The sequence below is a fragment of the Amaranthus tricolor genome, chromosome 3, assembly GCF_026212465.1.
Source record: "Amaranthus tricolor cultivar Red isolate AtriRed21 chromosome 3, ASM2621246v1, whole genome shotgun sequence".
NCBI lineage: Eukaryota > Viridiplantae > Streptophyta > Magnoliopsida > Caryophyllales > Amaranthaceae > Amaranthus > Amaranthus tricolor.
The window spans coordinates 2,640,252-2,662,284 of record NC_080049.1 but is presented as its reverse complement, the minus strand read 5'-3'; the positions used below and the strand labels follow the sequence as shown (position 1 = coordinate 2,662,284).

At 35.9% G+C, this 22,033-nt stretch overlaps 3 protein-coding genes across 5 annotated transcripts in view; 1 reads left to right on the top strand and 2 right to left on the bottom strand.

Moving 5' to 3' along the window:
• Positions 1 to 671: 671 nt before the first annotated feature.
• LOC130808236 (uncharacterized) lies at positions 672 to 2,417 on the bottom strand. Its single transcript, XM_057673718.1, has 3 exons — positions 2,121 to 2,417; positions 1,889 to 2,020; positions 672 to 1,808 (listed from the first exon to the last, which is right to left on the bottom strand). The coding sequence occupies exons 1-3, from the start codon at positions 2,415 to 2,417 to the stop codon at positions 672 to 674; spliced, it is 1,566 nt and encodes a 521-aa protein (XP_057529701.1).
• A 5,623-nt stretch (positions 2,418 to 8,040) lies between these two features.
• On the top strand, positions 8,041 to 13,450 carry LOC130808104 (EH domain-containing protein 1-like). Of its 2 annotated transcripts, none has more exons than XM_057673557.1 (10): positions 8,041 to 8,359; positions 10,209 to 10,322; positions 10,459 to 10,561; positions 10,645 to 10,694; positions 10,816 to 10,944; positions 11,030 to 11,281; positions 11,407 to 11,486; positions 11,646 to 11,769; positions 11,955 to 12,098; positions 12,210 to 13,450. In XM_057673557.1, the coding sequence occupies exons 1-10, from the start codon at positions 8,162 to 8,164 to the stop codon at positions 12,402 to 12,404; spliced, it is 1,389 nt and encodes a 462-aa protein (XP_057529540.1). In that variant the 5' UTR covers positions 8,041 to 8,161; the 3' UTR covers positions 12,405 to 13,450. The 2 variants fall into 2 exon arrangements, with proteins under 2 accessions (XP_057529540.1, XP_057529541.1); XM_057673558.1 differs by having other exon boundaries at positions 8,041 to 8,326; positions 12,210 to 13,445.
• A 1,225-nt stretch (positions 13,451 to 14,675) lies between these two features.
• Positions 14,676 to 22,033, bottom strand: part of LOC130808103 (nuclear pore complex protein NUP214) — a 36,969-nt gene continuing 29,611 nt past the window's right edge. For both annotated transcript variants that reach the window (XM_057673554.1, XM_057673556.1), the window contains 4 exons: positions 19,729 to 20,071; positions 17,224 to 17,398; positions 15,197 to 17,056; positions 14,676 to 15,121 (listed from right to left, as the gene is read on the bottom strand). In XM_057673554.1, coding sequence (XP_057529537.1) covers positions 15,009 to 15,121; positions 15,197 to 17,056; positions 17,224 to 17,398; positions 19,729 to 20,071 — 2,491 coding nt within the window. In that variant the 3' untranslated portion in view covers positions 14,676 to 15,008. The remainder of the gene's footprint in view (positions 15,122 to 15,196; positions 17,057 to 17,223; positions 17,399 to 19,728; positions 20,072 to 22,033) is intronic.

Genomic DNA, 22,033 nt, shown 5'->3' with positions numbered 1-22,033 from the left:
GGTCGACAGATGTGCTTGCGGATTTCCTTTTGCACAGAGAAATTTGTGGACTAAGGAAAATCCTGGAAGACGGTTCAACACTTGCAAATTTTTTTATCCTGACATGAATTGAAGGGGATGCAACAAGTTCAAATGGATTGATGAACCTGAAATGGTTAATTGGCAAAGACAAGTGACGAACACACTTGTTAAGGAGAAGCGACATTTATCAACAGAAATTAAGATATTGCCTTCAAGGGTTTGTTGCTTGGAACATGAGAAGGAACAAGCAATTTCAAAAATTAAAAGGATTAAGAAGAAATTGATGAACGAGAGAAAGCATGGAAAAGAGATATCAAGCTTTGTATTAGGGTTTTTATTTGGTTTTTTCTTGGTGTTGATTGTAAGAATCAGTGTTATGTATTAGTGATCGGGGAATGTAATTGTTGTTTGAAAGCTTTTGTAAACATGATTATGATGAATGAAGAGGTTGATTTTGTTCATTACATTGTTGCTAATTATCTAATATCAACAGTTGCTCATTACATTGTTAACAAAAAGAGCTCTTCCATAACCTAGCATAAACAAACTAACGTAGACAAAAAAAGTTGTTCCATAACCTAACCATAGTACTTCCAACAAAAAAAGTTACAAATTCTTCATTACATACATTGCAACTACATTTTTCTACTTTAATTTTGAGAACTTGAAGATGCTTGGGTTGAAATCACCTTTGGGGCTGCACCTTTTGCTCCTTTCTTGTTGCATCCATACGCCCAAGATTTCTTTCTACCTCCCTTTGATGGGGAGACCATTGGTGTAGGCATTTTTTGAAATGAGGTGGCAACATTGTTTGCAGGGGTAACAGAGCTTGCAGTTGCTGTTGGCACCATTGGTGTTGAGCTTTGAGTTGTAGGAGGGGTTGTGCTTGTTGTTGCAGGACGAGCTGTTGTTACAGTTGCTATTGGCACCATTGGTATGGTTGATAAAGAGGACACTGAAACGTTCTTAGGCCTTCCTCCCTTTGATTTATCCATGGTGGAAGGGGCTTTGGGAGGGTTTTTGCACTTCTTTTTGTTATGTCCTAGTGTGCCACAATTGCCACACCTCCTTTGCTTATACTCCCTCACCACAGAGCCTTGTTTTTTCCCAGCTTCATCAACCTCCAACCTCCTCTTCCTCTTATTAGGCCTACCAGGCATTTTTCTAAAGGGAGGTGGTAATGGCTTAGGGTTTGTGGAGGTAGGCCATATTTTATGCCCTGGCATTCCATGGAACCTAGGTCCGTATGTCTTGGCATATGCCTTGACATGGTAAGCCTCATGGACAAACTCTGTATAGTCCAATTTTCTATGCATAATGAAAGTAATGGCATGCTTACAAGGGATTCCAATTAGGGTCCACCTACCACAATGACAAGTCTTATTTGTCAAGTTTACAATATAAGACTCCTCTCCATCATCAACCTCAAACTCAAAAATATCAATAGGGATAACCCTAACACCATGACATGACTTCTCATTGTTTTCTATTACTTTCACCACAGATGGCATAACAACCCCCTGAAACTTACTCAGCCCCTCCCTCTTAACTGCACTCCTCTGCATTACATACCCCCTAATCCATTCCATCAATGAAATTATTGGTTTTCCCCTAGCTTCCCTAAGCACATTGTTGAATGACTCACAACAATTATTCAATAACAAACCAGATTTGCTCCTATTTAGGAAGGCATGTCTAGACCAACGCTTTGGTGGAATTGCATTTAGGTATTCAAATGCATCTACAAAAATCTTTTTTATCGCATTCATTTCTTGATCAAAAGATGACTGTCAAAGAAAACTAATAGTATATCAAACAATATGTGAAATTCAGTCAATGCACTTAAGAAATTAAAGAACATTGATACCTTGTTGAAAGCTTTGACTGCACTCCAAAAGTGTAGCCTAAATAATTCTCCTGCAAACTTTATTTTGAAATTTGCCCAAATATGTTTACAACAAAATCTGATCTCAGCATGTGGAACTACTGAATTGAAAGTCTCCAACAATCCTTACCAATTAAATCATAACAGACAAATGATTAAATGACAGCCCTTTTAGAAGTAATTTAGCAAGAATAAACAAATGCTACAACTGTACCTTTTGCCTGTCACTAATGAAAGTAACAGACTCTCCCCTTTCTTCATTCCAGCTAGTGGATGATGCAATAGAATTTAAGTTATCATTTAGTAGCTGCAAAAACCATGTCCATGTTTCCTCATTCTCTGTCTCAACAATAGCCCAAGCAACAGGAAAGATGTTGTTGTTTTCATCTTTCCCAACAGCTGTCAACAAGATGCCAGGGCGTTGACCCTTCAAATGAGCTCCATCTACTCCTAGAATTGGCCTGCAACCTGCCATAAAACCCTCTTTGCATGCTTGTAGACACACATACATTCTTTGGAAGAGTGGAGGTGGGTTCTCAATACCTATGCACTTGACTATGGCTGTCCTACCTGGGCTCTAATTCCTAATAGCCTCTGCGTAATCCCACACTCTACCATACTCCTTGTTTGCATCTCCAAATATTAACTTCATAGCAATCCTTTTTGCCTAAACTACCTAAATCCCGATTCACCCTTTTTTGAAAAGCCTTCACATCCAACAAGGATTCTCCCTCCAATCCTCTAAGTACTTCTCAGCTAAGTACAATGCAGTAACCTTATTATTGTGATGTTGGTGACCACAACTGTGATCAGGAATATATGTTCTAAACTAAAAAATCTCTTCTTCCTTTAACTTAGTTGCATGAACCTTAAAGAAGCACTTCTTCTCTTTCCCCACAAACACAGTTAACTATCCTAGCTCTTTCTTTCTTGCAATCACATCTATTGTAGCAATACACAGTCACCCTAGTACTACCATTGTGCAAGTAATAATAGTTATATCCACATTCAATGGCATGATACCTCAAAGCTTTTCTAAAAACAGAATTGGAAGGGAATTTCAAGCTAAGGGACAGATTAATTTTACCTTTGAAGTCAACCTCAGGATTGAAGGTTGGATATGATGTTTTCCCCTCCTCACAATCCTTTAAAGTCTCTTCATCATCACTGCATACTTTATCATCACCTTCATTTTAGTAGATATCCCTATTGCTTTCCTCATTCACCTCCTTATCCACAGTCCGCCTAAATTCTTCATCACCTAACCCTACTTCATCAAACCAAACTCTAAATTCTCTGCAAACATATCAGCATCATCATCATCCTCTGACTTACTCCCAAAACAAGCCCTGTAGTTACTGTTTTGTAAAGTCTGTGCACTTGTTGTTCGGGTATTTGGTGTTTGAGTACTTGTTGTTTGTGGAAGGTGTTCAGAGCATTGAAGTAGGGTTAGGGTAGTTGTCTGTGTTTTAGATCTAGGGTTTGAGTGTAATGATACATTTACAACCTTGTCCTTTAGTGGTGGTCCCCTTTTTAAATGTCTACTTGGACTCTCCAAATCACCACCAACCTTATCTTCCACATCACCTTTATCTATGTCCAAGTCATCACCCAATCTGCACACATCATCATCAATGTCCATGTCATTTGCCACATCATCTTTAGGCATTTTCTTTTTTGATTTTTTCTTATTGACTTCTTCACCTCTGTCATCACCCCCATGAACAAAATAAAGATGGTACCAACCATCAGGTTCAGGGCTTTGAAGGAAATCTGGGATGCTCTTGTCATCCGTGATTTCTACCCTACCTGCAAACATAGTGTAGCCATACCTCTTGTACCAAATTCTACCAACATCAGCATAAACTAGCTCATTTCTAATCCAATAAGCCATTTCAAAATAACAAACCTCTTCTACATTTGGGTGCAAGCTAAGTCCTAAATGTCTATATTTAGTTTTGCAGTTTTTGGTAACAAAAAACCCACCAAAATATAAACGAATGTTCATTGGCTTCATCATCTCGTATGTAGAATAATAATGTGCAAAATTTCTAAAATTATGAAATTGCAGCACAACACATAAAGATATTAGATCACAACACATATACAACAATCAACAAGCATCATTAAACTCAAGCAAATAAAATGCAATCAGAAACCCTAGAAAATAAATTCAATTTTAAAAGGTTTTGGAAAAGAGGAATTTACTCTTGCTTAGTTACCCACTTGAAATCAACCCTTTTTTCCTTTGACAATCTCCTTTTTTCCCATAAACAACAAATTGATTCAACTATACATAAAGGAACGCTTTGAAATTTCAAACGAAAAAAAGGAAGATTAAGAGAAGAGAACAGAGGATTGAGATTGGAGAGTACATTTATGAAGTAAACCCACGCATTCAAGTACTGATTCAGAGCATATAGGAGAGAAATTCAAATTTAGGGGTAGATTAATGAAATAAATAGCAATTAAAGAACTTAACAGTTGACTGGATGAGATGATTAATGCTGCATTTAGGTTTTGATTGAGTGTTGAAGGATGTCTTTCATGATCTGTGAGAGCATGAGGGAAAGGAAAAGATGACGGAAATTAAACATTTCATAGCTTTGAATGAAGTCACGTGCAATTCACGTGTAAAGTCAAACGTACAACTAACGGTCAACTAACTGATTCTGTCATCTGGTAGTCTTTTGCAAACGTTTATATCATTTAAGATAGTTTTTGGAAAAAAAATTAGATTACGTAGTTTTTTTTGCAAAAGGTGCTATAGAATAGGTAGTTTTTTTGTAATTTTTCCTAATTTTTTATAATGTGTATTTAGAGATATTAAGGCTCAAAAGTTTCTTTAAAAATCGTGTAAAAAGTAAATGAGAAGAAAAAAAAACGAAGGGTATATAATTTATCAATCTTATCGTCACTTTCAAGTTGCTCAAAGTTCTAGTTGTCTCGTTTTAAGGGGGATTCAATATCAACTTCGCAAAGAAATTTGGTTGGTTTTACTACTATTAATAAGAGTGGTATAAAGTTATTTCTTATATCTTTTTTGAGTTTGCACTAAAAAATTAAATATGTAAGAGCTTTTTAAATTTAATTATGCAAAATCAAAGGACATAAGGAACATAAGTTATCTTTTAACAAAACAGGCTTTGTTTATAAGAGATTGCTCTATTGAACACTCAACACCATTTATAACTGATGAATTAAATAAATACTCATGGACTATAATTGCTTTTTAAAATAAATGGAAAAGGAAAATTTATATGAATGATTATTGGACGAACCTAAATGGTTCATGAGAGTCGTCTTTAATCTTTTAGAATTTCCTTATGACATTTTTATATTGGTTGTTGTTGGATCATGGTTGCTTTGTAATCTTAAGGGAAACTACAACTAACAACTTGGAGACATTGTAAATAATAAATACTAGAAACAAGAGGAATTATTCGCTTGTTGTAAAAGTCATTTGACTCGACTTTAACTAAAGATTCAATTTGACTCCAAGATAACTTAAATCAAACCCAATTATATTTAAGTCAAGCCTAACCTAAAGATTAACCAAAGTAAAGTCAATCAGTAAAATTCAAACAACACAAATTCAAATTATTGCGAAGTAAATTCAACTTTAAGTCAAATCGTATTAACCTAGTTTAATTTTGGTTAAATATGAATTTTATCCTATAATAATGACACTATATAGTTTGCCCTTATTTTTCACTAATTAACGAGCTCTGTTTTTAACCAACAATCTCAAAGATTTCATCATGTTTCTCTACATCACATTCTTCAAAAGCTTACTCTTTTATCATTTTCAAGAATATTTTAGCGCATGTTTGAGAAATATATTACGGTGAAACTATTTTACACAATAATTTATGATGACTTGATCATAGACTTTTCTTGGCTTGGTGATGGATCAAGGCCACGTGATCTTAGGTCTCCACTCTTTGAGCTCAACGTGGACTTCCTTAAGGTATTCCACTTGCGTTATTTCTCGACCCTAATCAGACTAGGGTTAGATTTAGGAGCTTGAATTTAAGTTACATACCCAAAACATAAAATCCAAGAAATTAAAAGCTTGGACGAGATTACAAGGCCTTAGGATTATTCACAAGCAAATGACAACTTAAGGAGACTCAACCAAAAACTGTATCGAACTTTATTAAGGAAAGTAAAAACAACGTTCATAAAACAGAAAAATCAATGTTACTTGATTATAAAATAAAGCTTAATGTACGTCAAGAATAGTGGGCTCCGAAATCATAAATGAAACTTTGGAGAGTTGACTTTAATTGCAGATTCTGTTGGGTGCGGAGTAAAAATGGACAATCTTTTTAAAGACCTTGCACAATTTTAAAAGTTATGATAATTTTTTCCAATTTTGTTTCTTTTAATACTTAACACATACTACGCAATTTCATATTGAAATCCCTAATTTTTCAAGGCCCTGTGCAGTCGAACATGTTGAACATGCTCAGAACCTCCCCTGAATTTTGTACAAAAATTGATAAACCAGTAAAATAAAAAAAATTTGACATATTTAATACATTTCTTGTAATAATATATTAATAAAATAACTAAATAAAAAAATGTTAGCTTATAAAATAAATTTATTACATTAGATATACTTTAAAGTAATAATATCAAAATATAGTTTTGCCTTCATAAATGACTAAAAACGTACTTTATAAATCTTCTAAATTAAGTGATTTTTAACTTGAATGATTGCAAAATATCTTATCAACATTAGGAATGCAGGCGGGGCGGGTCTAATAGAAGACCCGCCCCATCCCCGCCCCATCGGGGCGGGGAGGCCGGTTTGATGGGTCATGGGGCGGGTACGAGTATAAAATTCATACCCACCGCGGGGATGGGGATGGGTTTTAGGTGATACCCGCCCCATCCCCGCCCCGCCCCGCCTAACGAAATGTACAAATTTTGAGAATTGGAATACCCTAAATTATTTTTCAAATTTCTGAAAACCTTGAATTATTTTCAAATTTTTTTAAAAACTTTAAAAACCCCGTTTTTATATTTCTTTTAAGGTCTAAGATCATGTTTTTTAGAGTAAGGTTTATAATCATGTTTTGTCTATTTTTTATCCTTTTTTCTCAATAAAATTTGTTTATATTCATTACGAGTTGTGTAGAGGTAGGCGATATTAAGTGATGATTAGATGGGGATTTGAAAATAAATATGTGACACAGATGGGTATTAAGCGGGGATTTGACGGGTGGTGGGGCGGGTAAAATGGGTATTAGACGGGGATGGATACCCAGATGGGGATGGGGATGGTATTAGGTACAAACCCATCGGGGCGGGGACGGGGAAAAAAATTATACCCCCCGCGGGGATGGGGATTGATTTACCAGATGGGGATGGGGATGGGGATGGTAACGCCAATACCCGCTCCGCCCCGCCCCGCCCCGTTTGCATCCCTAATCAACATGAAACGAGAAAGGTATCTAGGTACACATCTAACAATTGGCTAGTTAGCCAAAAAACATGGAAACTAAAATTATAAAAAATAGTTTTATAAAGTTAGTGAGAAATATATGGGGAGCAAAAGGAATATAAAAATGTCAAAAATAAAATTAGTGGGAGATATGTGGGAACATAAGCATTGTTAAAATATTAAAATGATGATGAACAAGATTATTTTTGTCCAAAATTTATGATATAAATAAATTTTTTTAAAAAAAAATTAAATAAAACACCCAAAATGACAAGAGAACTTCTTTAAGGAAGGGAGAGAATAATATAAATTGCCAAACTAATGTATTCTACTATGCTAATTTACATACATTAAAAATTTAAGAAAATTTCACGTGGTGATCCTGAGTTTTTGCCTTTTACACAAATATTTTTTTAAATCCGCATGGTAACCTTAAGCTTTCAATTTTCCATTTGGTAATCAAAATGTGAAGTTTTTGTTTAATTAAATATTAATTTCAACTGAATTTCGAAATATATGGTCAATTAGGATGATTTGATGTTTGTTTTTTTTTAAAAAAGTCATTACGATAAAAATAAAGCAAAGTTAAAAAAAATCTCTTTTATCTACCAAATAAATTTTAAAAAAAAAATTATTTAGTACATAAAAAAGCCGAAAATTAACGGTTACCTGAGAATCTCCCAAAAATGTAATATCAATCCTCAAAGAAATATGGTGTAAAAAACGACCCCGACGAGACGAATTTGTCCCTCTTATAACATCAATGAGACCCCTTCTTTATTCTTTCTTTGTGGAGAACAGAAATGGCTACAGCAATATTTCTTCGAAGGTCGCCATTGAAGCTACTCTCTCAATGTCAAAGCTCCATCTACTCGCTCTCTTCTCTTCCTTCTGCTACTTTCTACAATAATCATCACTATCATCTTCGCGTCAATGGTTTTCAATCTCTCTCCAACTTTTCCGACGAGGCATACTTCTTCTCTCGCTATCTCCCTCGAAAAGTTCTGTATGATTAGTCAAGTTTTCCTTGAACTTATACACTTCATTATTTTCTTCCTGTTGTAATTTATGCCTCAAAATTTGTTGTGATTGATGATTTGATTAATGTTGTGATTCAACTTAGTTTTGTTGCAAGCAAGAATCTTGAATTTGGCGAACGAGAATACGAAACTGAAAAAATTGCCTAATTGTGTTGATTTGAGGAAGTGTTAATAACCTGAATTGAACGATATTTTGTGGATGAAATCATGTAATTACGTGCAAGTTGAGCTATGAATTTTATGCGATAAACGATTTTTGTCACTCAAAATGTATTGTTAGAAGTTGAAATTAATTATTGATGTGATCTAGTGTTATCGCGTTACTAGCAAAAATTTTGACCTTCTGCATAAGGGTCACAAGAAACTGAAATTTTCACTAATTGGTGATGGTTTTAAAGCAGAGAAATTTTCGAGATGAGAATATGAAAGGGAGAATATAGAGTTTTTGATTAGAGAAGCTAGGATAGAAAGTATTTGCTTAGAGAAGCTAGGATGATTTGAATGAGGAAATTATGATCCAAATAAGGTAATAGTTTGATGCAAATGGATCATCCAAAAAATAGCCAAAGATAGTTTATTATGAACATGGTGAGATTACAGTGTAGAATAATTATTTTAGTGGAATGTGGGATTAATTTAAGTTATTAGTTATGCTAAAAGTAATGCTTATTGTTGATTGTGAAGTGGACATGAATCAATGCTCAAAAGTCAGTACCAACTTCTAAGTTTGAATTATTTGGGGGTTGATTTGATGTCTGAGGAATGCTATGACCAAAAAGGTATTAATCACTATGTCTTGGCTTGTAATAAATTGCTTTTTATCTTTTGCACGAATTGGATTTATAGAGTATATAATCTTGGGGTTTAAACAATCAGTTTAAACTTTTGGTTGAGTTGGTTCCTGAACATAATAACCTTCATGTTTTCAAACCACACAAAGCATTTAGATGAAATGTCCACTAGAGTGTCATTGGATTAACACTCATAAGGGTTAAAATATTGGACTCTTGGAATAGATTATTCAGGAACATGGAGGTACCTAAGATGCATGTTAGTAGATGAATGTACCAACTACAAACACTAAAGCATAGAATTTGAAATGAAGACATTAGAAAGGGTCTTGGTGTTGCTTGAAGGAAAAATGAAAGAAAGTCATTCACATTTATTTGGTCATGTGCAAAGAAGATTTATAAATGAACCATTTAGAAAAGTTGAAAGTTGGAACACTAAGAAGCTTAGAAAAGGAAGAGGTAAACCGCAAATGACTTGGTTAACCAAGTGAAAAGTTACAAGAAGAATAGAAATAATTGAAGGAGGGGAACATATATGTGACTGGTTATTGTAATTGGTTTTTCTTAAATATAGATTAGTATTAGATGGGGTTGAATAAAATATAATCTTTGTTATCGATATTATCACACATTGATTTGTTAGTTCATGACTTCATGCAGCCGATCCCATATGTTGGGTTAAGGCTTTGACATGTTGTCGTCTTTAAAGAAATTGTTGCCTATATAGTCCCACTTTGTTATCATACTTCCATATCCAATTGATCTTCTGGTGTTGGATAATACCTTCCTCTCCATTTGTAGGATTTACAGTTAACCAGCTTGTATAATTTGTTGTTTCCGGGCTGTTTTTCCTTACCTGGATTACTCGAGATCTGGGACAGTTTATAGCTCTAAACTCCATGCCTTTGTTTTATCTACTTGATGCTTTATCTATCTAGATCGTAGATATGAGTTTTATATTATATTAGCTACGCAGCATGAATAATGTTCCTGATTGTCTTTTCTGGGCCTTTTTTCAGGAACAACTGTCCTCCATGACATCTATTTTTGACGGCCTAAAGAGGTTGTATGAACAGAAGCTGAAGCCTTTGGAGCTGACTTACCATTTCAATGACTTTGCATCTCCATTGTTAGTGAGGCCCCATGTCCTAACTGTCCTTTTTATCAGAAGCCTTCCTCATTTTCTGTTCTCATTGTAATATTTCCAGCTGACAACTTATTGTCTAGTGTGATTCCCATCCTTTTACCAAATTTCCTTTCTCTTGGCAGACGAATAGCGACTTTGATGCAAAACCTATGGTCATGCTTCTGGGGCAGTATTCTACTGGGAAAACAACCTTTATCAAACACTTGCTCAAAAGTGACTATCCTGGTAGTCATATGATCTCTCTCCTTTCATGTCTTCAATGGAGTATGTCTTACATTTTTTCTGATCAACTCCGTTGTTCTTTGCAGGGGCACACGTTGGGCCAGAGCCAACAACAGATAGATTTATTGTCATTATGGTAATGATACACTAGTCTATATTATTGTATTGCTGAAAGATTTACTTTTTCTGTGCTGTGTTTTTGTTTGATAATTGTTTATATAAGTATCTTTTCTTGGTTAATATATCAAATTTTACAGTCTGGTTCTGATGAAAGACGTATACCGGGAAACACGATTACTGTTCAAGAAGACATGCCTTACAAAGGTCTGACAATCTTTGGGTCTGCTTTTCTATCAAAGCTGGAGTGTTCACAGATGCCACATCCGGTAAGTAGTAGCAGTGTACATAGACATTTACATCTTCAATGTGTACAGTTCAGGAAGTGAACTTTTTTTTTTTTATTTGTTGAAGATTTTGGAGCATATGACTCTCATTGATACCCCTGGGGTATTGTCAGGGGAGAAGCAACGCATAGAAAGAAGTTATGACTTCATTGGTGTGACATCTTGGTTTGCTTCCAAAAGTGACCTAATTTTGCTCCTTTTTGATCCTCACAAACTTGATATTAGTGATGAATTCAAGCGTGTGATCTCATCTCTAAAAGGTCATGATGATAAAATACGCGTTGTTCTGAACAAGGCAGATCAAGTGGATACCCAACAGGTGATTAGCTAATAGCAAGTTGACATTCATAGTATTCCCTCTAATCTTTATGTTCTCAGATTAATGGAAATTAGCTAATTGCAGCTTTACTTCCTTTTCTCCTTGATCTTTTGGGTTTATGACAGTTGATGAGGATTTATGGAGCCTTGATGTGGTCATTAGGGAAAGTTCTAAATACTCCTGAGGTTGCCCGTGTGTACATTGGGTAAGCTTTGTCCAGTTAAGCTGAATGTAAATGTTTTATAAAAAGATGGAAGTGCCTATGAACACTGACTGCCCTTATTTGATCACATCCAGTTTCCATTATGTTTAAGAGCCATAAATCATAATGTTCATTTCATAAGGTTACGTTACACATATGCAGCTCTTTTAATGATGGGCCTTTAAATGAAGCAGTTGGTCCAATCGGTCAAGATTTGTTCTTAAAAGAGCAAAATGATCTTCTTGCTGATCTTAGAGATATTCCAAAGAATGCTTGTAATCGAAGAGTAAGTTTGTTGAATTCATTGATTAAGATATTACTTGGAAATTGGGACAATGGATTTATTAATGTCTCAACAAAAACGTTAACATGAATGAAGCCTTCTAAGAATAAGCCGCTAAGTTGAATCTTGACCACAAATACTTGAAAGATGTATAGGTTCACAATTTTGGTGCATTCACTTGTTACCAGGTGAACGAATTTGTGAAGCGAGCTAGGGCAGCGAAGATCCATGCCCTAATCATCGGTCATCTAAAGAAGGAGATGCCTGTTTTGATAGGCAAGGCCAAGGCGCAAGAGACTCTCATTGAGAACTTGGAGATTGAATTCAAAAAGGTTATCGCTTACGCTTGTTTTGAATTAGCTTATACAGAAGCCGAAATCCTGGTTTTATCATCAATTTTTGTTGCAAATACTTAAGTTGATGAAAACATTTATTCTGTTTAGGTCCAGAGGGAATACCGTTTACCGGCAGGAGATTTCCCCGATGTGGAGCATTTTAAGGAAGTCCTTAGAGGTTACAGTATAGATAAATTTGAGAAGTTGAAACCAAAAATGATCCAAGCTGTTGATGAGATGTTGGGTTATGACATCCCAGAGCTTCTCCAAGAATTTCAAACTTCAACCAATGATTTGAATTAAGATACAAACTAACTTTGCTTGCATAATGAACACTGTTCAGAATATCAAAACCAAAGAAGATTTTGGAATTTTTTTTGACATGTTTCGCATTTTTTGGATCAAGGCTTTGACATTGTTGTTGGCAAACATTTTTGCGCCCTTTTACTCTTGGGGACTTGCTGCTGAGAGGGTAGGCTTACTCTTGAATACTGACATGAAAGGTTGTGTACAGTCCAAAAATAAACGATCATAATGAATGGAATTATGGCATCTATATTCATTTATGTACATTATACTTCGAACAGGAGAAACAAAAATAATCGCCCATCTTAAGCACTCAAAGATTGTGAATCATTCTTTGGAAAAGAAACGTGCTATTTTAACTGCAGTGGAATTTGGTTTTTTCGTTCAATGATTTTAAATTCAGGGTAGTTAAAGTGAATGCCATAGTAAGTGAGGATAGCAAAGGAATGATATGATAAGATGGGATTACGGAAGTAGTCTCCCTGTTTGGATCGTTGGTCAAGTTTATCTCCCTGTTTGGATTGTTGGTCAAGTTTTGAGTCAAGTGTTTGAGGTTAGGTGCTTTTCAGATTTTATCCCGTGCAGTTAGGATTTCATTCGGTTTGATTTTATGTTTCAATAACGATCTAAATGAGATTGAGCTGGGGTTCAAATGGGTTACTTTTACCCAATTAATCTGCACTGAATTTTAGTGCGGCTTACCGTTTAGTTGCATGATTTAAGGTGGTGGTTTACATAGGCAATATAAATCCGAGTGCACTTGTTGGCAACAACAATCTCTCCGTAGAAAGATTGGTGCTGAGCTACTCTCTCACCCACCAAGATCCCTTTTACCCGCTAGTTTAGTACATAAGACCATCTCCAATGCAATGTTCAAAGGAGAGAAGAGGAGTGTTTAGTGATGCTATCATTGTAAGTAGATGGTTAAGTAGGATGCTCAAGTTACAAAAACAACCATAGATACTTATCAATTGTAATTTTGTATGATGATATTTGGGCACTATATTAGTTGAAAATTAATTTGAACATTCAGTGAAGATGTCATCGTGGGTATACAGATGCTTAATGAGATGTTCAAGTTTCTTTTAAGGATCCACTCTCAGGCATTCAAAAAGAGATGTCATATGATGCCCCAAGGAGATCAAAACTATTAGACGAACACTGACCATACTCTACCCGAGCTAATAACGTTGCGAAATATAAGGGATGATGTACATTTGGAAGGGTTTTCTCAATATTAAAGTGAAAAGTGAAAAGGGACATATTGGCAAATAGTTATTGGTTTTTTTAATTAGTTTATTTGGCCAGTTAAAAGTAATGATTGTTTTCGTTAGTTTTTAAGCTCACTAAATAAGCCAACTTAAAATGATATTTAATATATTAAAGAAAAAGTGAGTCATCAAGCCTAAATGCAATAAAAAAGCCAATCAATATAACTTTTTTATTTTAGTTTAAAAATCAGCTTTTTCAAGTCAACACAAAAGTCATTTACAAATTTATTTTTTTCTTTTTAGTTTTTTGATCAACTAACAAGTCAAAAACCAATTCATTACAGGTTCCACATTGTACTTAACACGTGGAAAAGTTTGCCGTCTATGATTTTAAAGCTCCTTTCCACCCCTATTTAGTGTATAGACTATAGATATAAGTTGAATTGCGACATGTTGAAACACTCCTTCGGTTTCTTTGAGGATAGGAGAAATGAAAAGAATTAGTGAGTACACCATCACCATTGGTGGGTAACACTAAATGCTTAAAGATTGGAAATTTGCTGGGGATAGAACCACGTGATAGGAGAAAGCGTTGTCCTATACCACGGTATAATGAATGAACCGATAGAACACAATACTTAAACTTGGTCTATCTGTATTTTTAGAAAAAATATATAGGAGAAAAAACAATCAAACTAAGAAAAAAAGTTACTAGAAGATAAAATTCAGAAAATATAATCTGTTTTCGAGGGCACAAGTAGTTGTAAAGTGATGGGGAAGGAGGAATGTAGACATTAGTCCCTTATTTCGGTAAATATTTACCCTAGAGTGATGAAGAGTAAATATTTCCCTCCCCAAAAATAAGATAATTTCCCTTTCCTTCATCCATTGTATCATTTTCGCTTCATCCTTCTCTCCAATCCACATATACTTTTATTTTGATAGTTAAACTTTTATTTTTCCTTAATACCATGCACCCATGCCCTTACAGAAAAACTAAGCCATGCTCAGTCTTATAAATCAATAACCATAAAGATACTGATATACACATCTAAATTAATTAGATGGTTTGACTATTATGGCCATTGCATATCTAAATGAACAGAATATAAATTACAAATACCATTCAATTGTCGAAATTGAAAGAGCTATAGAATTTAAATTTCTGGGAATAGGCAGGTTAAGGGAGCTTTGTGTCGAAGCTAATTGCTACAAAAGGGCTGTACTTATTTTATCACAGAATAAAATAGGCAGTTCACTTGATCCTGCATTTGTTTATGTTTCAAAAAAAGGCTACTAAAGTTACATTGTTTCATAATAGTTAATGAGATAAGATAAATACCTAGATTTGCCAACACCGTTTTACAAACGATATCTGTGCAGAATGGGCCTATTTTCTCATTTGTGTAAATAGCTCTGGTGGTGCTGGTCTTCCTCCCGCAGCCCCACCAAAAGCAGAAAACCCAGTAGCCCCTGGTTTACTAAAGGTGCTGAAACCACCAGCTGCAAAATGGAATAGAAAGAATTAGCTACAGTAACACAATGTATAAACAGTAAAAGTGTTCTCGGGATGCTCACCACCACCAGCAGCAGCAGCAAAACTGCCTCCACTAGGGGCAGCAGAAGGGAACCCGCCAACACTTGGGGCAACAGAACCGAACCCGCCTCCAATTGTGGCAGCAGAAGCAAACCCGCCACCACTTGAGGCAGCAGCAGCAAACCCCCCTCCAATAGGAGCTGCAGAGGCAAACCCGCCTCCACTAGAAGCTGCAGTTGCAAAACCACCAGCAAAGCTTCCGCCTGAAGAAGAAATGCCTGAAAATCCTCCACCAAGAGATTGAGGAACCCCAAAACCGCTACCTGGTAAGACAGTACCAATTTGCCTTGATTGTCCAAACGAACCAAGAACTGAACCCAAAGCCTGTTGTCCTGAGCCACCAATCTGTGATGGCTGGCCAAACCCACCTCCTCCTGAGATCTGTTGAGCATTTGAAAAACCAAATGCACCAGAAAGAGATCCAATATTTGCAGATTGAGAAGGTTGGGAAGCCTGCAGAGATTGAAAACTAAAAGATGCAGGACGGAAAAACTCTCCAGAAGGAACAGTTAGAGATATAGAACTTGGCATCGTTTGTGGTGCACTAGTAATTGGACCGCCAAAAGGATTAGATCTTGGAGCAGTATTACCGGGAGCTGATCCAAGTCCAAATCCAGAAAGGCTTCCAAGAGAAAGATCGGTTGTTTGGTTTGTCTCAGGTGCTTCTTCCTCCATTTCATCTTGGTCAGCTACTGTAGCATCACCATTCCCCTTTCCACTAATGGCACCTTCAAGTTCAGAAGGAGATACAGGGGACGATATGAATGCCGCAGATGGCTTTTCTGGAGCATTTGACACAGAAACAGATGCAGGTGTGACAGTGTTCATCATATCAGAGCTTGAGGCAAGTGCTTTTGAGATTTCAATTGAAGATGATTTCAACTGTGAATTCAAGTCAGTATTGAAACGAGGAGCCAACTTCTTAGGAGACTCCGGAGTGATTGCTTGATTGTTCCCCACACTTAATTTTGTAGCACTGGCTTGAAGCTCTGTCTTCGAGACTTCTTTGAATGGATTTATGGAAGATCCAGTAGAATCAGATTTTACTGTCATATCATCCTTGGAAGATAGAGAAATCACAGGTGTCATTTGTGACATCGAAACAGATTTAGCTGATGTAGGGCATTCTAATACATCCTTTGAATCCCCGGAGGCTACAGCGCTCAAAGGAGCTGCAAATGAAGAAGACACGGAAAAGCTGGAGGGGGGAAATTGTAAAACATCCTTAGTAACATTAGTGGACAACTTTGTACTGGTCATAAATCCTGTTCCGGAAGTGACTGGTAATGTTTGCATGTTCAGATTAGGTGATGAGGTAGAGCTAATTTGTGGGAATACCGTAGAAGGTGAAGATTCAGCATTCTGCTTACTAGTCGAAAAATCAGAATTTTTTTGCCCACCAAAAGACATTGTTAATTTGGCATCCTTACTACTAGAAGGTTGTGCCTGGCCATCTTTCATTGAAAAGAAAAATTGTTGCGGCTTTCCTTCACCAAACTGTAACGCAGAAGATTTTGTGTCCACTGAGGCAGTACCAGAGTAACCAGACCTAATTCCTATCTGCGTCCCTTGTCTTTCAGCAGTTGAGAAGTTGTTTTCTTTCTTCATATTTGGATCAGCAAACACCGAAGATGATGATGATGATGAATACGATAATGACGATGATGAAGATGATGATGATGATGATGAGTTCAGAGCAGCTGAAAAACTATTTTCTTGAAAAAGCTTCCATCTAGGAGGCTGCTCAGTAGCCTGAGACAATTCAGGGGTTCCTCCTGTCCACTTGAATTTTGTTGCTGCAGCAGTATCAGAGTTGACTTTTTGTGGCATGTCATTGCATCCTACACAAGCATAGAAAAATTTAGTAGCAAGTTGCATCTTTATTTCTTTGGAAGCGCAAAAGTAGGGAGGTTTGGGTTGAAGGAATCACAGAGGCGGGTGCTTGTATGCTAATTTCAAGCAAACTAGCTAAAATTAGAAATCAGTCACCATAATTGCCATTGCTTACCGTTCCTAGTCTGGACCGCAAAATCCTTGGAATATATAGGAGATGACTCTTCCAGTTTTTGAGGGCCAATAAACTGCTTATCCACTGAACCAAACAAATTGCCGACCTTCTGGCGTTCATTCTGCACCACCATCCTTTTGACTGTTGTTTTGAGAGCCTCAAAGTTTGCCCAAGTCTACAATCAAAGATCAAAAAGCAACTAGTGAGTTGTGAGATATATGGATAATAAGAAAAACATACAAAAAAACACCTGAATCATTGAAGGTGCTCATGGTAGAATAGGCCAGCGTAACATGCTAGAATGCAACAGAAACAATGATAATGAGCAGACATGAACTGTACAAAACAAAGACGAGCAAGTCATGCTACTAGTATTTTAAAGTTTAACAAACTTGAGCAGGAATAAATAACCGGACTAGAGCTAAAGTCAGGAGTATTTTACAATGAATGATGCCCTCCCAAGTAGAGAATTTTACTTGTATACTCATAGCTTATTAAACTTAACCATAGGCAAAGCTCATACATCAAAATCATTGTTAATACTTTATAGTTCATTAATCACAATAGCTCATAGTTCATTGATCATAAGAAGTGTTCAATAATCATAATCATAGTTCTAGCTCATTAATCCTAATCATTACCATAGTGCATTGGTCATAATCATAATCTGAACTTATTAATATATTCTTAACCCTAGTTCATCAACTATGATCATAATTAAAGCTCATCAATCATAGTTTACAGTTTTTTAATCATAACTAAGTTTATAAAACATATCCATAGGTCATTAATCCAAATTAAAAATTCACAATCATGTTTCATCCACACAGTTAATTAACTTTTAACCATAATTTAAACTTTATTAATCAGTTTATATTATAAAAATCATAAATCATAATCATAATAAATTAATCATAACTAATACGCCCATACCTCCATACTCGAAAGAAAGTGGTTGCTTAAAAAACAATCATTTGATTTTATTTTTATGCTCTCTCTAAGCAGCAGAAAAGAGGTCTATTTATTTACCTAGCTCATGTGGATTTCCCTCAACATAATCCACATAAATCTAATCCCTTTTTGTTAGGGTATAGGGTTAAGGGTAAAGGGTGTCAAGCTTTCAGGCCTGCAAGAAGAAGCACCAGCATAGCAAAGAACAGAGTACAGCAAGAATACAAGCACAGACAGAATTAAGTAGAAGAGAAAATAGGTAGATTAAGAGAGAATTAGAGAAAGATTGACTCAGTAACTCCCAAGTGTAAATACACCTCAATATTGTACTAAAAGCATACATACTTCTATTTCTCTATTTGGTTATATAGACAAGTACAACTTCTAGAATTGTACAGCTCATACATGTAAAAACAGAAAAGATGCCTTTGCATAACTGACTCCTAAATGCAAGGCATTTACTTTTTCCCCTTCTTGCGCAAACCTGCTGGATTTTGGGCCTTTCTTTATTCATGACAAAGGGCCTTAGGATCAGTTTGAATCCAGTCCAATTCATGGACTGATCAGGGTTAAAGGCGATTCATTAGGGTAAAACTAAAAAAATCTCAAAGTTTGTAAAGTTGAACCTGAACTGACCCGATTTCTTGACCAGGCATCTTAGACCAAGTTTTTTTGTTTCACGGTGAAGCCCGTTAGGAGTTAGGACTGGCTCACCCAATGACCATCCACTTTCAAACATATTTAGCTAGCTTATTACAGTAGCCCAGCAGCTCATTCTTAAATCCTTCCATCTGTATGTTGACAGATTGTATCAACCTTATTTTCTGTACACTAAAGATCCTTGTTTGCAGTTCACTTGGGTAAAGTAATTGCTTAGCATCAAATAAACAAAGTCATCACCTCGCAACTAAACAAAACCAGACCCAAGGAGACTCTGGGCATGTATGATTATGAGTATTGCAATGATCGCACGTACCATCTAAATGAGAATTGAAGAAAAAACTTCTGGAGAATCAAAGTGCGAAAAGGCATCACTTAAATTTTTAAAAAAATTAATAAAAATTAAAAAAAGGCACGACTTAAAGACCCCATTAAGTCCCCTTTGGTAGCTCTAATGCTCCTAAAAGTAATGGCGTCCACGATACTAATGATCCATCATACTAAGTACACGGTTCTCATTCAAAAAAAAACACACCACGCAAACGTTTTCAATAACATGTACTATAGCTCCATTATGAGGGTTCCAAATGTATTAGAATTTCATCAACTCCTAAGCCTCTGCCACCAGTAAAAGTGTGAGGGACGCAACCTCATTGACAAAGACATCAAACTCACCAAAAATCTGGGTCATACCCACGTGTTATTCTCAATTCCTCATTTGGGAGAAAGATAGGATGTACTTTTTTCCAAACAAAAGAGGTAAATATAAATTTAAAAGAATGTACTTGAGGCTACATATCATCATATTTAACAAGGAATCTTCACTGGACAGAACATTAAAAAGCATAGCACATAGGAAATAGAATGTCAGACGTAGTTGAAAATATAATTTACCCTATCTAGTGAATCTCTCCTTCTCCTTGCAGTTTCAAGATCTTGACTGCTCACACCACTTAATTGGATCCTTCTGGAACCACTACGAGTTTCACCTGAGCATGAACCCAATTGAAGCCTATTTGGTGGTGAACCCAATTTTTGTAAAGTTTTCGGGGAATGAGGAGAGTCATCAGGATAAGGTAAACCAATCGAGTCGAATACTTTTTTTTTGACATTAGCTTTTGTTGTCGGAGATTTAATGCTCAGTACTGCCATTTGTTTAGACAGAGAGTCAGAAAGTTGCTTTGCTGCAGCTAGCTGTGAAATTGTTGCATTATGGATAGCATGCAAGGACTGGTGCCTGCAAAAATATCACCGAATAAACTACCATTAATGTCGGCCTAACTAATTTACCAGTACATTGTTGGACGCCTTCTTTTGGCACAGTGTCAGAATCCTTAGAACAAGATAATTTCATCTCAAGCACAACCATAAATTTAGATAGAAATATTATATCAAGACATCCCAAAGTTTAACCAAGTGCCAATATTGAACTTTCAGGGTGTGGAAACGTAGAGCAAAAAAACAGGACTTTCCAAATAGAACTATCAGAAACCACTACCAGGATTACATTACTACGAAACCACGGCTTTGACTTTACAGTGGCGGATCTTGGCCCATAAATTAGAGGGCGCCAAAGTAATTTATTGAACAAAAAATAGGGGGGCCAAGATTTGAACCCCCAACCTATAGTTTGAAAACTATACTCTTAACCACTAACTCATATTTTTGTAATTGTAGTTATTTGACATTTTGCTTTTATAAGATGTTCCAAAATTTTTCAAGGGGGTAGAACCTTTGGGCCTCAACTAACCCTACCACAAAAACAAAAACCAAGAATTTGAAAAATTGAACCCTGTGGGTTATTACTCTGGTTAATAAGTACGATTACCAAATCATCTGTTGTTTCCCAAACATAAGAAATACAAAGTGGTGAAACATATTAAGGCATAACGCAGTGGAGTTTCCGGCATGAAACCCATTAAGCACGATCAATCTATGTAAGCAGAAGTATTTGACAAAGATTCTTATATACACCAGCAACAACACCTGGGCATTAAAGCACAGAAGGGCAACAAGAAAATGGCTTCCAAACAGGCTATTAGTGAATGTAGTGGATAAGTTTAGAGTTCTATTCATGATACTCGTCAAAAAATAAATAAGGGCCTTAAAGAATAACCCCTCTGTTCCATTGAGTTCGCCCAATTTATTTTATAACTAAGAGTTTTTTGGGATATTAGGTGCAAACTCAATGGGACAAAGGGAGTAAAGATAGTTCAATAAATGTAGTCAATACAACCACCTCATTGATATTAATGAATCCTGAAAGTCAATTAATGACACTTAAGAACTCTTATTGCTGCATGCAGCAGCATTTAGGTCTTTTGCGAGTTGATATTTAACTTCAGGTGCCAGGACATGCGCTTCTCACGTGAGTTGGTAATCCTTGTCAACACCTAAGCATCTCTTTTACTTAATAAATATTTATAACAAATGCATGTTTTAGCGTAGAGCTCAATAATCAAAGAGACCAGCAAGAGGCATGACAAAATTCAAGGAAAAATTCCATTACTGCATGGGGCAATGCTGAAGCATGGGAGTTTGCTTAAAGATTAGGGAAATGGGGATGATTTGGATTCTTGAAGAGGAATTCATTATCAATTTGGAATAGAAAAGTTTTTTGTCCTAGGTAGCGCGGAAAGGCTTACCTACTGAGTTTGGACTTTTTGTGCTAATTCTGATTAATTAGATTAGTTTAAGTTATCTATTTCAGTTTTCATTAGGAGTTTGATTTCACTGTATCACTAGAACTAAGATTTATGAGTCTAATAGGATCACTTCTATGTTTTATTATATAAAGCTGGATAGAGCTAATGTAAAAATTCAGATTTTCAGAAGTTAATCAAATCTTTAGTTTTTAATTTCCAGTTCATGTGAGTGACCTAATAATGATAGTTTGGTGGGAGTGAATCATCGAAGATTTGTAGAACGTAGGGTGAGAACACTTGCGAGTAATCCAAGTAGTTGAGCTATTTTTGTGGAGGCTAGACGAGGAATCCCTTTTCAATGCTAAATCATTTTCAGGGAGAGAGATGCATCAATTACCCCCGCAATTTATTACCAGCTACTGCTCACTCTCACTACATACTCCTATTAGAATAGCATAAAAATGCAATCATGCTCACTCATGCACCATAGTTGACTTTTCAATTTTCACCAAATGCTTTCTTTAGACTAGCACCGACAGGCTACCCTAAGGTTA

Bases quoted from the DNA above. Each gene is read 5' to 3' on its own strand.
- LOC130808236 (XM_057673718.1), bottom strand. From the start codon at position 2,417: ATGTATGTGTGTCTACAAGCATGCAAAGAGGGTTTTATGGCAGGTTGC. The intron at 2,021-2,120 runs GTACAGTTGTAG...GGATTGTTGGAG, and splicing joins TCATTAGTGACAGGCAAAAG to ACTTTCAATTCAGTAGTTCC. The intron at 1,809-1,888 runs GTATCAATGTTC...TTTCTTTGACAG, and splicing joins CAGTCAAAGCTTTCAACAAG to TCATCTTTTGATCAAGAAAT.
- LOC130808104 (XM_057673557.1), top strand. From the start codon at position 8,162: ATGGCTACAGCAATATTTCTTCGAAGGTCGCCATTGAAGCTACTCTCT. The intron at 10,562-10,644 runs GTAGTCATATGA...TGTTCTTTGCAG, and splicing joins GCTCAAAAGTGACTATCCTG to GGGCACACGTTGGGCCAGAG. The intron at 10,945-11,029 runs GTAAGTAGTAGC...TATTTGTTGAAG, and splicing joins GTTCACAGATGCCACATCCG to ATTTTGGAGCATATGACTCT.